We start from the raw sequence: 15,254 nt of genomic DNA, 5'->3' as shown, positions 1-15,254 counted from the left end.
GATCGCTCAAGATGGCTCTACTTTTGAAAATATGAATCCTTGTAATAATATTATAACACTGTTTTATAAACTGAAACTTGGGTATTTAATTCCCAAGTATTTTGCAATGTAAATTAATATTTTAATATATAAGACTTCCGCTAAAATGAACCCGCTACTCTGATATGTTTACAAAACAGGTACTAACCCGGGACGTCGCACCCAGGCCCTGAGTCGGGGTGTGACACATTTTCTCTCTCGTTTTTAATTAAATAATATTTTGTATCATCTCGGAGATGTCTGTTTAAGATTCCGGCCAATCTTCTCTCTCTCTCTCTCGATTAACCACAATCACAACCCTAGCGGCCCATTCAATTGAATTCCATTACACACCTTTCTAATTCGAATTACAATATGTTCGAGTGTTTCCATTTGAATGCGCTGAATTGCGTTTCATTTTGTTGATTACATGTTAAATTTTAGCTTCTTGATTGACATTAAGTTTTTGTTTAGTAGAATATGATTGTACATTGGTATTGGATTGATTTATACCTTAATCCATAGTGGGTTGAGTTTTGTCTCAAACGGGCCAAACACATATAACTCAAATCAAATTTGTTGAAAGTCACATGAAATGATGATGTTTGTAGTTGGCTTATGTCATTTGGTTAGGCTGAGGGGTGTGGGGGGCGCGAGAGGGGGCGTGAGTGGGGGCGCCATCCAATAATATTGTGACGTGTGGCAGAGAGAGAAACTTGATAAGATGGGTATTGGTAGTGGTGATAGCGCCCCGGGGCATGGTGTGGAGGGGCGCGAGAGGGGGCGCGAGCGGTTTTTTTTTTTTTTTTTATAAATGTATTAAAAAAACGTATTATTAAAAACAAAACATTAATTAAAAATCTATTAACATGAAAACTAATTAGAAGATAGTTTTTACGATTTGATTTCAATTTTTTGTTAATTAAAAATCTATTAACATAAAAACAATTTTTTTTTTTTAATATAATATTGAGCCCAACGGCTCTATTCCGGAATCCCATGCATCATCACGCCATTCCCAGCCGCTACCCAGCCCGCGCCTGCCTCGTTTTCCGCTCTCGCGCCCCTCTCGCGCCCCTCTCGCGCCCCGGTGGTGTGGCTCTCGCGCCCCGGGGCGCTAGCGAACGCCCTCACGCGCCCTGACTAGCGCTCCGCACCCCTCAGCCTTATATGCTTTATTATTAACAGGTGTCTGTCTATCATTGTGGCTACGTGTTTGCTTAAAATGATGATGTTTTGACAGTTGTTTAACATTTCTATCTTCTATCTCTTCTTTGAAATCATTTGGCTTCTCTCTCTTCACCAGTCTTCTTCTATCTATATTGTTACTCTCTCTATCTTCACCAGATCTCTCTCATTTGTTTGACAGATTAGACACAAGGTAACCACAGACCCTGGCAACCATTATTGCCCTGTCGCCGGCCGTTGCCGTATGTGGCGGTGGCGATGATGTTTTACGCCGATGGTTTTGTAGGGTTATGTTATGCATATACCTCTTCTCCTTTTAGCCACTCCATCGTCACCGTCGACCGTAGCTGCCGTGTTCTATGCTGGAACCCTAGGTGGCGGCGATGTCGTGGTGGTGTGGTGGTCGATACCTGTTATTGTCGGTGGTGTGTGGTGGAAGCTTTCTGTGTACGTGCTTCTCTGCAGTGTAACATTTTATTACCTATTTTGATATTGTTGGGGTTAACATCAAACCCTATCCAATTTGGCATTTTGAATCACTGACTATTACTTTGTGAACTTCACATGTGCTAATTTATTTGTTAATTGAAGGTTCTTGGCACCTAATTTGTGGTTTTGGACACTATAAGGTGTTACATCGGGGTTCTATTGTTTTCGGTTACAGTCAATATAAAAAACGACTTCTCTGAAGTGACAATACCAGATTCATTCTAGAAACAGTGGCATCGTTGGTACGCTATAACTTAATGATCGTCTAAGTTTGCGCGGTATGGGTAGTAGCTTGCGCTTTTGATGTATGTGCATTGCCTATTTCATTTTGGTTATCTTCTTTATTATCAGGGGCTTTTGCTACGTGTAAGCCTTTTGCTTATTTGGTGTTTTGACAATTTTATCATTGTTTTGGCGCTTGCCTAAGCCTTTTATTGTGAAATCTGCAATATATTCAAATAATGTTGTGTTCATTTTATTGGCATGACAATTTATTTGCAACTACAATGACTCAATGAGAGCTTTCTAAAACTTTGTTGATGTTCATGCGATGATGCATAGCTGAGCATTGAGGGCTATGATGCTTGGCTGAGCCTTTTATTATGAAAATTGCAACTGGTTTTCACCCTAATTCGACGACTTTGACTTTTTAAATGTTTGAAAGTCAAATATACTTAGGCGATGATCCAAAAAGCATTTTTGTGTTCATCGTTTTGGCGTGGCAATTTATTTGCAGCGACAACGAGCTAACGCTTCTGAGCCTGTTAAAACTTTCTTTGACCAAAATCGCGTAGCTCTCCTGAAGCTGCAACATCCGGTCCATGCAGATATGAAATGAAATTTGTCAACATGATGAGACCATTAAATCATGATTGACATTTTTTTTATTTCAATGGTTCTAAATTCTGTTAATGGGTCTTTTTATTGGTAAAAAATGGATCAAAAGGATGACCAAATATATGTTGCCGGGCCATTTCGGGTCAGGTTATTAAACACAATTAGTGTTAACTTTCTGTGGTAGTGTTGGTCTTAATTGTGTTTTGTCAAGTTTGTTTCTTTATTTGATATTTTACATGTTCTTTCTAAATGTACAGGTTAAGTTATTTTTTGTTGTTTTATTGTATAATGTTAATTATGTGTGTAATTTTGTAACAGCCTTTGATCATTGTCAGCGTTGTGCTTTGTTGGTTGGTTCACTTGGTTGTTGTCCTACTTTGTTGACTGTGCTTCAAGTTTGCTGGTCTCCATCAAAAAATAATGCAACCAACACCAATTACACAACCACCATTCAATCTAAAGACTAGAATATATTGTTTCACTTGGACTACTATGCCATCTTAAGGTGATAAGCATAAATAAAACAAAAAAAATCGATTGGCCTAAACAAGCGAAAGTAACATTCTATCACCTGAGATGATCAAGTGAAAGAATGGAGACAATGAAACACATGTATGCTTGCACTACCTTTGAACAAGCAGCCATGGTTTTTATAAAAAAAAACGAGGATGAAGTCACAAACTTAAACAAAGAATCTGAACTCACCAGATAGTTGCAAACAATTCAATTTCCACGTGTCTTTTCAAATTAATGCACACGGGCACACAACTTGCTTATAACATACACATTACTTCTAACCACCTTTCAGCTCTTAGCTGTACATTAGATTCTTTGTACCTTTTAACAAATTTGGATGTGTCCATTTGTTAAAAAGTTTTGGTCAATAACTAACTATGAACACATCTGCCAGAATGACAATTTTTTACTGTTTCAGGTTTGCAAGTTATAGCAGCAGATAGCAACATTACACTTTTGGCAAGACTAACATGTCTCAAGGACACGAGCAACAACCTTTTGTAATTAGTTTATGCACGTACTCCGTACACCTTAAAAGACCATTTTATATGATGTAATGAATGATTATACGTGCATGGTGTAAAATATAAATTAGGTATGACATGTGTAACTACGTTTCTTAATCTTAATCGTCATCTACGTCCCGCCGCCGCATCGCGGCGGGTGAACCTACTAGTTATATATATAAATGGGATTATCATGTCTTTTCATTAAAAAAAATAAGGGTATTTTTGTCATTTGGTACGTTTATCTAACCCGAATGATTATAAAAGAATATTGTATTGAAAAGGTATCCAAATCTTTGTTAACAGCTTGTGTCGCATAAATGTTTTTTTACCTATTTGCCACTTTAAAAGTCACTTGGGTCAGATGTCAGCAGAATGATCGGCCGGACAGAGGCTAGGGCTCCTTCCTTCCCACTGCGTCCTTCCTTGTGTGTCAGAGATATAAAGCGAGTGCAGCGGAAAAGAAGCTTTTTGGGGTGTATAGCTCAGTTGGTAGAGCATTAGGCTTTTAACCTAATGGTTGCAGTTTTCTTTTTCTTTCTCCCTTTATTTCTTTTTTTTATAGCTACAATTTAAATTAAACTAAACCAGCAAGAAAAAAACAAAAACAAAAACTTTAAAATTGTTTTTTCTTTTTATTTTTAAGTTTAATTAGTGTATTGTTTTATCAAGATGTAAGAAACATAGATAAAGGGTTTAAGATTTTTTTTATTATTTTTTAAAACTTTAATTAGTGTACTTGGTCAATTCATCGTAAAACAACTTTAATCAAAAGTATTTTTTTTATTATTTATAATTAGAAATATTGAATTATATTAATATCATCTTTTTTAGATTGACCAATAATAATCTTATTTTAGAAAATTTTTGCCACCGGGCCAGCATTTTACATTATTTTTTTCTTTTCATTGGACCCCCGTTAATTAAAGTTTAATCCTGTTAAGTTTTTACTGAATTTCAAGCTGATGTTTTAGGCTATTGATCGGAATGAGGATGCGCGTCGATTGATGTAAAATTTATCTCCAAACGGTGCTCCAAACGACTTGATTTTTGTTAATTGAAAAAACATCCGAATTGAAACACTAGAGTAGGGATATGGTTCAATAAGTGAAGTGGAGGCATTTGAAGTTTGGATTTATATTAGAGTATATTGTTAACTCAGTTTCTTGTTTGATTGTGATTTTAAACAAGTTCTTGTACTAGGAATAGATTTTAGACAATGTGATCTGATTTTGTTGTTTGATTATGTGTTTTTGAACAAGTTCTTGTACTAAGAATAAATTTCAGACAATGTGATCTGAGTTTGTTGTTGATTATGTGTTTTTGAACAAGTTCTTGTACTAGGAATACATTTTAGACATTGTTATCTAAGTTTGTTGTTTGATTATGTGTTTTTGAACAAGTTATTGTCCTAAGTATAAATTTCAGACATTATTATCTCATTTTGTTTGATTTGTTTTGGTATGATTGTTATGAATTATTTTCTAGTTGTCTTTTAACTCCTTACTCATGTTACATATATTAAACATGTATACATTAAGGTTTTATCTAGATAGTTAAATACCATTTATTAATCAACTTTACAAAATATATAACATTTAATTATGTTTATAGCAGTTATTGAATTGTCTAGTTTAATTAAACTAATTCATAAAATAAGTTCAATAAATACTAAGGAATTAAAAGTTTTTGTTTACACTAGATAAATAAAAATTGTTTTTTTTAATTAATTCAATACATAAATGCCTATTAACCTTTGTCATTATAATATTGATCTTTTGTCATTGTATCTTAACTTTGTCATTATAACATTAATTTTGTTTACCATTAGACCTACAAATATATTTTTCTTATTAAATCTATATCTATTTACTCTATAATAAAATGATACAAATTTTGTCACTTGCCATTCACATATTAAACCTCAACCATTTTTAATAAAATTATAAAACATTTATCATCATAAAAAATAATTTTTTTAAATTTTTTTAGGTGCAACAAGCGGAGGAAACCGAAACCTCCAGGAGCACGTCATGAGACTCGAAGCTGAGAACATGTAATGCATTAGTTCTCCAATAATTCATAATATCTTATATATGCATTTTTCGAATTTAATTTTTTAATATCAAATTTAGTCATTTTCAAATTTATGGCATTTATATCCTTTACTTCAAACTTGCATTATGATAAGAGAGTTTGAAGTGTAAGGAAAAAAAGAAGGGTACAATGGTCAAATTGTAACTTGTATTTAGTGAATGGTATATTTGATATTAATTTTTTTGATTTTTTGATTGGGTAAACACGCAAGTTATTAATTTAAACTACAATTTTGAATAATTAATAATAATTTAAAAGTAAAATATGATATTATATATATCCATTTTCCGATTTTAATTCGTAATATCAAATATAACCATTTTCAAGTTTATGACATTTATACCCTTAACTTAAAACTTATATTATGATATGAGAGTTTGGACTGTAAGGAGAAGAGAAGGATGTACAATGGTGAAATTGTAACTTGTTTTTATTTGAAACAGGTTACAGTTTTTCTGCCTTTTTAATGGGGGCAAATATGCAAGTTATTAATTTAAACTACAATTTTGAATAAAAAGAATTTTTAAAGTATCAAATAAAAACAATTAAAGAAATCAATGGTATTTAATGCATCTATTATTCTTTATTTGTTTTAAGGGCATTGAGGAAGGATCTTGAGGAGGTGGTAAGTGATAATTAGTGTTTGCTTTATGGGAATTCTAACGTCAAAACCACTTGATTTTTGTTAATTGTACACCCTTCTCTTCTCCTTGCAGTCCAAACTCTCGTATCATAATGCAAGTTTTAAGTAAAGGGTATAAATGTCATAAATTTGAAAATGATTATATTTGATATAACGAATTAAAATTAGAAAATGGATATGTATGATATCATATTTTACTTTTAAATAATTATTAATTATTCAAAATTGTAGTTTAAATTAATAACTTGCCTATTTATCCAATCAAAAAATCAAAAAAATTAATATCAAATATACCATTCACTAAATACAAGTTACAATTTGACCATTGTCCCCTTCTTTTTCTCCTTACATTTCAAACTCTCATATCATAATGCAAGTTTGAAGTAAAGGGTATAAATGTCATAAATTTGAAAATGACTAAATTTGATATTAAAAAATTAAATTCGGAAAATGCGTATATAAGATACTATGAATTATAAGAGAACTAATGCATTACATGTTCTCAGCTTCGAGTCTCATGACATGCTCCTGGAGGTTTCGGTTCTCCTCCGCTTGTTGCACCTAAAAAATTTTAAAAAAATTAATTGTTAGGATGATAAATGTTTTATAATTTTATTAAAAATGGTTGAGGTTTAATATGTGAATGGCAAGTGACAAAATTTGTATCTTTTTATTATAGAGTATATAGATATAAATTTAATAAGAAAAACTATATTTGTAGGTCCAATGGTTAAACAAAATTAATATTATAATGACAAAATTAAGATACAATGACAAAAAATCAATATTATAATGACAAAAGTTAATAGGCATTTATGTATTTAATTAATTAACAAAAAGCCAATATTTATTTATTTAAAATAAACAAAAACTTTTAATTCCTTAGTATTTATTGAACTTATTTTAGGAATTAGTTTAATTAAACTAGTAAATTCAATAACTGCAATAAACATAATTAAATGTTATATATTTTGTAAAGTTGATTAAATAAATGTTATTTAACTATCTAGATAAAACCTTAATGTATACATGTTTAATATATGTAACATAAGTAAGAAGTTAAAAGACAACTAGAAAATAATTCATAACAATCATACCAAAACAAATCAAACAAACTGAGATAATAATGTTTGAAATTTATACTTAGGACAAGAAGTTGTTCAAAAACACATAATCAAACAACAAACTTAGATAACAATGTCTAAAATGTATTCCTAGTACAAAAACTTGTTCGAAAACACATAATCAAATAACAAACTCAGATCATATTGTTTGAAATTCATTCTTACTACAAGAACTTGTTCAAAAACACATAATCAAACAACAAAATCAAATGACATGTCTAAAATCTATTCCTAGTACAAGACCTTGTTTAAAATCACAATCAAACAAGAAAATAAGTCAACAATATACTCTAACATAAATCCAAACTCAAATGCCTCCACTTCACTTACTGAACCATATCCCTACTCTAGTGTTTCAATTCGGGTGTTTTTTCAAATAACAAACAAGTCGTTTGAAGCACCGCTTGGAGATAAATTTTACATCAATCGACGCGTATCCTCATTCCGATCAATAGCTTAAAATATCAGTTTGAAATTCATAAAACCCTTAACAGGATTAAACTTTAATTAACGGGGATCCAATGAAAAAAAATAATGTAAAATGCTGGCCAAGTGGCAGCAATTTTCTAAGGTGAAATTATTATTGGTCAATTTAAAAAAGATGAGATTAATATAATTCAATATTCCTAATCATAAATAATAATAAAAAAATACTTTTGATTAAAGTTGTTTTATGATGAATTGACCAAGTACACTAATTAAAGTTTTAAAAAATAATAAAAAAATCTTAAACCCTTTTATCAATGTTTCTTACAACTTGATAAAACAATACACTAATTAAACTTAAAAAACAAAAAGAAAAAACAATCTTAAAGTTTTTGTTTATGTTTTTTTTCTTTAAGTTAAACTGTAGCTATAAGAAAAAAAGAAATAAAGAAGGAAAGAAAAAATCAATTAATTCACCTAACACTAATCATGCGAGCCAATTCTCTCACCACGAGCGAGTTCGCGAAGACGGAGACGAAACTCGAAATAGTAACTCACGGAGGGGGGAGGCAGTGTGCTAGCCCAACCCACCCGAGCATTCCTCGCCCACCTTGTTGTTTACTCGATCTTTGCTCTAAAATGAATATACGGTTATTTATATAGTGAATTAATAAGAAAAATATATATATATTACCAACCTTAAACACAATTAATATTATAATGACAAAAAGTTATAAGCATTTATGTATTGAATTGATTACAAGAAAACACTATATTTATTTATTTAATATAAACAAAAACATTTAATTATAATTAATATTTATTAAACTTATTTTAGAAATTAATTTAATTGGAGAGTAAATTCAATAACTGCTATAAAATTAATTAAATTATATTTTTTTGTAAAGTTGATTAATAAATGTTATTCAAATATCAAGATAAAACTATTAATGCATACATGTTTAATAAATATAACATGAGTAAAGAGTTGAAAGACAACTAGGGGTGAGCAAATAAACCGGTTAACCGAACCGACGCTCGACTCGAAAATTGAAACGGTTTGAAACCGATTATGTAAAAATCGGTTTGAAACCGATTGAAACCATAGGCTCAGAACCGGTTTCTAATTTTCTCCACCAAAACCGGTTAACCGAACCGAAACCGGCCAAAACTGGTCAAAACCCGAACTGAAACCGATCGTAACATGGTAAGAAAACGGTTTAAATCCGAACCAATACCGATCATACCATGATAAGAAACCGGTTTAAACCCGAATCGAAACCGATCATAAACCGGATTTGACTTTTGTTGACCAAACCGAACCGGTTTAACCCAAACCGGTTTTGAGTTTTAAACCGGTTTGTGCACCTCTAAACCGGTTTGTGCACCTCTAAAGACAACTAAAAAAGAATTCATAACAAACATACCAAATCAAATTAAACAACAAAGATCGATCACATGTCTCAAATTTATTCCAAGTTCAGAAACAAACACAAATCAACCAAACACAAATCAAACCATGGTTCAAAACATAAATCAAACATTAATTGCTCCACTTCACATTGAACCATGTCATTACTCACGCCCTGAAAATCAAACAAAAAAAAAGTTATATAAATACCTTCCACTCCGCGCTTTTTAAAACCAAGGATATATACGACGTTATACAATAGTTTCTACATATTTAGGAACTAGAAATTAAAAAACAGAAATCAGGATTACCTCAAAGGGTCAAAGCGAGTGTAGTTTCGACGCTAGAATTCCCATAAAGCAAACGCTGATTATCACTAACCACCTCCTGAAGATCCTTCCTGAGTGTCCTTAAAACAAATAAAGAAAAATAGATGCATAAAAAACCATTGATTTCTTTAATTGTTTTTATTTTATACTTTTAATTTTTTTTATTCAAAATTGCAGTTTAAATTAATAACTTGCATATTTGCCCCCATTAGAAAATCAGAAAAACTAATATCAAATACACCATTCACTAAAAACAAGTTACAGTTTCACCATTGTACACCCTTCTCTTCTTACAGTCCAAACTCTCATATCATAATGCAAGTTTTAAGTAAAGGGTATAAATGTCATAAATTTGAAAATGATTATATTTGATATTACGAATTAAAATCGGAAAATGCCATTCACTAAATACAAGTTACAATTTGACCATTGTACCCTTCTTTTTCTCCTTACACTTCAAACTCTCATATCATAATGCAAGTTTGAAGTAAAGGGTATAAATGTCATAAATTTGAAAATGACTAAATTTGATATCAAAAAAATTAAATTCGGAAAATGCGTAAGAGCATTGTACATTTTGCATTAAAAACTTGTATTTTGGGGAAATATGTAATTTCAAAGTTTAGGAAGGGGAAATATGTAAAAATCCCTATGAATTATAAGAGAACTAATGCATTACATGTTCTCAGCTTCGAGCCTCATGACGTGCTCCTGCAGGTTACGGTTCTCCTCCGCTTGTTGCACCTAAAAAAAATAATTAATAAAATAAGAAACTGAACCCAAAGATTTTACAACTTTAACGTTAACAAGCCAAAAAAAGAAGCCAACCACAACGCGCGCCGTTTCAGGCCATGCCCCAGTAGTAGTTATGTACCTCCTGATTATTTGAGGCATACTGAAATCCAAATAAAGAAGACTATAATGGTTATTATGATCGCATTTAAATTTATAAGATTTTATCAAGCCAAAAAAAAGGTTTTAAAAAAAGCAATTTAGCGCGCCACCACGAGTTTTTAAAAAAATCAAAGAAACAAAGCCGACTAACCAAAAATTCATAAAAAGGAGTTGGAAATAGATAGCACGTGTTAACTTTAAGAATTTATAACTCCAAACTTTGTGATATACCAAGAACATAAAATTGGAGTAACTTAATGAATCTAGATACTAACAGTTCAACTGATAGATCTAAAGCCTTTCAAAAAAATAACATCAAGAGAAGAAAAAATGGATAATTGACCGACAGATCAACTTCAGACTCAATGAAAAAGAAGAATAAAAAATTCATAAACAAAAACACAAAAAAGAATACGAATGTACCTGGAACTGGCATACTCATACAGTCTACCAGTAGATGAATAAACGACAACGCCAATTTCTGCATCGCACAGCACAGACAATTCACGGGCTTTTTCATCAACCCGGCTCGCCTTTTGGAGAAACACACTCGACGCTTTTGCACGTCCTGAACATACTTCAGATCCACCTTAGTTCTAACCATGATTATGAACAAAGACAAAAGAAGAATGTTAAGGATATGTCTTTGTCTCAGGTGTGTATAAACTATATGTTGAGGTTGCTATTTATAATAATGGAAATCCCCCCCCCCCCCCTTTTTTGTATTTTGTCATATTTAGATATTTATTTACTGATTTACAGCTTCCTTTTTAAGGAAAATTTTTTATAAATTTTTAACTTAACAAATTAGGAATAAATTTTACGTTTTTTTTAAATCGCAATGATTAATTTTGACACATGATGAGCTAGAAAACAAAATTTTCATGGTGCACTTATTACAGAAGATTAATAAGTAATTTTTTTGAAAAAGATTAATGAGTAATTAGTCACAAGTTTTCCTCTTCTTTTATAAAGGGTATTTTGGACATTTTAGTATAGACAAATACAGCTAATAAACAGTATACCGGATCAAAATATGAAGATTAATTTGGGTGAGTACCAATTATGGTAATTTTATTAATACATGCTTTATCTCAGTTGGCAATTTTTGCTTTGGTTTCTGTTATTTAGCTTTGTAGTGCTTAAAAGAAAATATGAATACAACCACCATGGGGATATATATCCTACTTTAGAAGTTTAGGGGGTGTTTGGTACAGAGAATGGAATTGTAGAGAAATGGAATAGAGAAATGGAATTGCAGAGAAAGGGAATTGGTCTAGAGAATGAGAATTGACTGTTCTGTTTGGTAGTACAGAGATTTCAGTAGAGAAATATAGCTGAGAATCATTTCTCTTGTTTGGTACATAGAAAATAAACAGAGAATTATATCAACTTTATCATTAGCACAAGTATTTTTTTCATAACAAATATTTATTAAAAAATAAAAAACATATAAAAAGATGCATAAATTCCAACCAAAATATGCATTGATCAAACCAATTCACATACAAAACATAGTTTTTAAGCAAAAAACATCAACCATAGTTAAAACCAATTCACATACAAAACATACTTCAACCATACACAACTATCCCATTGAACCATCGGTATACAACTCGACCATCTCAATGGTTAAAAATAGTTAAAAATCTTTTCGGAGTTGAATACAAAAAAGGAACTGGAAACGAGGAACATACACCCGATAAATGCAAGGAAACAGAAAATGTTGACCGAGGTACGCATTGTATCTGAGACAGCATAACACCGTTTATGTCATAACGACTCAAAACTGGTTCTGCACCCACAGCTAAAATCTGGAAATGATCGAAACAACATAAGTAAAATAAACAAAGGGAAGATAAATTTCACATAGAGTATATGGCCCACAAACTAAAATAAATAAAAGTAGTTACTTGATTATCATCAAAGCATATATCTTGGATGCAAGCACGTGTCGTGATCCCTGAAATTCTTTCAGAAGCCGAAAGATTCCACACTGATAAATTTCGCCCAAACCCACATGCCTACAAATATATGTTCAGTATTACTTAAAAACTAAAACAGAAACACATGTGAAGGCATGTGGTCACAAAAAACTAGAATATATATAAAGATTGTTGCCTTACCAGCCACTTTTCATTAGCATCAAGAGCAATGCAACTGACATATGAAAAGAACTCTTTAGATTTCTTATCTTTTCCTGGCTCAATAACATTAGTACACTTTCCACTTCTGCAATCTGCAATAAACTAACCAAATTAAGAGTTGGCCGGTCGATAACTAATACCTATAATTCGATTGCAGAAACTATAAAAAATAGCAATCTAATTATTTAACCAAAGTGTTTTGGGATACGTACCCCAAATTCTGGCTGTTCCATCCTCTGAGCCAGTTATAATCTACAAACAGAGCAGTGGAAAACAAGATTAACTAACAGAATACATTAACTGAAAACAAAATTAAGTGAGAAGAGAAAAAAAACGTATCAGCATATACCTGATTACAAGAATTTCGGGCAACAACAGAATGTAGATAACCAGAATGCCCTTTGAAAGTCAGTTTGATTTTAGATTTCTCCTGAAAACGTATTGCACAACATAGAACTCCATTTATCCAAAAAGGGAAAAAGAAAACTAATCTCTGTATTTGATTATTTAATCACATTCAGGAAATACATACCACATCCCAACAATAGGCACATGAATCACCAGCAGCTGCATATATGGAACCTCCCTATGGTACATGAAAAATCAACTCAAATCTTACATACATGTTTATCTAGTTATAAATGCCAACAAATGTTTTTTTTAAGGAAAAGCTTACAGACCTGAGTATCAACAGCAATAGCATTAGTTTCAGGGATAGGAGAAAGTGCACCCCAAGGACCTCTGAGGAGAAGAAAAAAAACATTACTTAGAACTAAACTAACACACTCATAATTTATCATCGTTTTAAGTTTATGTGACTAACTTATGTTGAGGATTTGCTAAGTCAAGTTGCGGCTTTAAAAGGCCACCTGCAAGAATAATGTGTAGAGTGAATAAAAAGTGTATCAAGATTTTGTCAAAGAACGAATATATCACATTTATTGGACTGTAACTCAAAACTTAATAAAATGATAATGAATAGAATTTCGCGTGACAAACCATTCTGCTTTGCTTCAAACATATCCATCCACTTCCATCCTCGAATCCGACCATCATCACCACAACTAAATAAAAACATAAGTTAACAGATTTAAGACGATGTTAATCCAACATAAATTGTTTACAGAACGAGCATGAGAAAGACATTATCTTAATAACAACTAGTTCTAAGTAATTCTACAGCGTTCATCAATTTATCTTTTCCGACCAAGGGAACATATCATCAATCCGGGAATATGGTCCACTTTAGGAAATAATAGTTTGTATTGTTCTCAAAGTAAAATAGTTATACTTTTTCTTACAAACTAGACTCGATTGTTGAATGGATACTATGAAAACTAAACAAGTCTAAACAAACAAGCAAACAAAAAGGAATTGCCGACACATAATAAGTATATAACTAGCAAGCATCATTAGATGTTTACCTCAACAGCAAGGAATCTTCAGCATCGCCATAGAACTTGACATCATAAGTAGGCCCATCGTGTCCATTAATTAAACAATCTGGTTCAGCTACAAATAAACTAAAGAAAACTACCATAAGCAAGCCGCAAATACACACCCTCATTAAGGGGGTGTTTGGAATCACAATTTTAAAATTTGAAAGTGATCATGTGTAAGGACTAATCAAAATCAGATACTCAATCATGATCATAGAACATGAAGCTGTAACAATAATAATAATAATCACATATTCAACAAACACAATCTAAATGCATCCTCAAAAGGCTTTGTATAATCACTTTCAATTCATAAACTATGCAGTCGATATAGGTGATATATCACCTATATCAGTTATCGGTCCCTTGGTAAAATATTGGCCAGAATATCAGTACCGATTATATCGGCGATATTGATTGATATATCACCGATATTCCCTATATCAGTGTTTAAATTCTTCATTATCCATTTTTAGTGCTCAATGTTAGTATTTTAAGTCTTAATTAGTTCCTACTTGCCACAATGGTTAGTGTTTTGGCAGTTGCAAAAGGTTAATCTGTTAATAGTAAGAGAATATATTGAATTTTACATGATATTAGAATTAGCGAAATCCCATCGCGATGATCGATATCTCAAATATCAATCCTTGACCGATATCCGATATTTATCCGCATTCACTACTTAATTCATAAATAAACAATCATAAAATATAAACTACTTACTTTTGAGCCCTAGAACTCCCAACAGCTGGTGACTGTAAGCAAAAGCAAAGAAATGCATATAAAATTGGTTGGCAAGTATAAAAAAATTAGAGAGTAATAGCAGATTGATGTAACTACAACATACGACGGAGGATATTAGAGAGGATAGCGAATACGATGCGATTGAACCGTCGCTAGAGGCGGCGACGATGTAATTAGGGTTTCGGTCATCAGTAGTAGACGGAGGAGAGAAGATCGTACGGAAGATGGTGAGTGAACTGGATTCCAGGTCATCTAGTATGCTGTCTCTGTAGGCATCTTAAAAATGGCCGTGGAGGAGTTGAGACTGAATGAAAGATGGGAGAAATGAAGGAGGAAAATGGGAGAAATGAAAGCAGAGAAATCCAATTCTCCGCTTTTTTCAGAGAAACAAAATCAGAGAAATGGAAATGGTTTATTTCCATTTCTCACCTCTTTCTTTCATAAAC

The 15,254-nt window shown here is 31.9% G+C and overlaps 1 protein-coding gene and 1 long non-coding RNA gene across 2 annotated transcripts; both read right to left on the bottom strand.

Annotated features, from left to right (window-relative positions):
• Window positions 1–12,574: 12,574 nt before the first annotated feature.
• Window positions 12,575–13,504, bottom strand: LOC143538210 (THO complex subunit 6-like; the record flags this gene model as incomplete). Its single annotated transcript, XM_077031813.1, has 6 exons — window positions 12,575–12,717; window positions 12,838–12,877; window positions 12,975–13,055; window positions 13,158–13,211; window positions 13,306–13,366; window positions 13,449–13,504. Coding segments are annotated over 6 exons (435 nt in total), but the record flags the coding sequence as incomplete, so codon positions are not given.
• A 116-nt stretch (window positions 13,505–13,620) lies between these two features.
• On the bottom strand, window positions 13,621–15,020 carry LOC143538200 (uncharacterized). The gene is made up of 4 exons (XR_013136211.1): window positions 14,912–15,020; window positions 14,788–14,819; window positions 14,050–14,148; window positions 13,621–13,689 (listed from the first exon to the last, which is right to left on the bottom strand). It is a non-coding gene; the product is annotated as an uncharacterized LOC143538200 (long non-coding RNA).
• Between the last annotated feature and the right edge of the window lie 234 nt (window positions 15,021–15,254).

Source organism: Bidens hawaiensis, unplaced genomic scaffold, assembly GCF_021521415.1.
Source record: "Bidens hawaiensis isolate Kalapana, Puna unplaced genomic scaffold, B.hawaiensis_p1.1 tig00011510_1, whole genome shotgun sequence".
Lineage (NCBI taxonomy): Eukaryota > Viridiplantae > Streptophyta > Magnoliopsida > Asterales > Asteraceae > Bidens > Bidens hawaiensis.
Note: the sequence above shows the minus strand (reverse complement) of the source record. Positions and strands in the feature narration are given on the sequence as shown.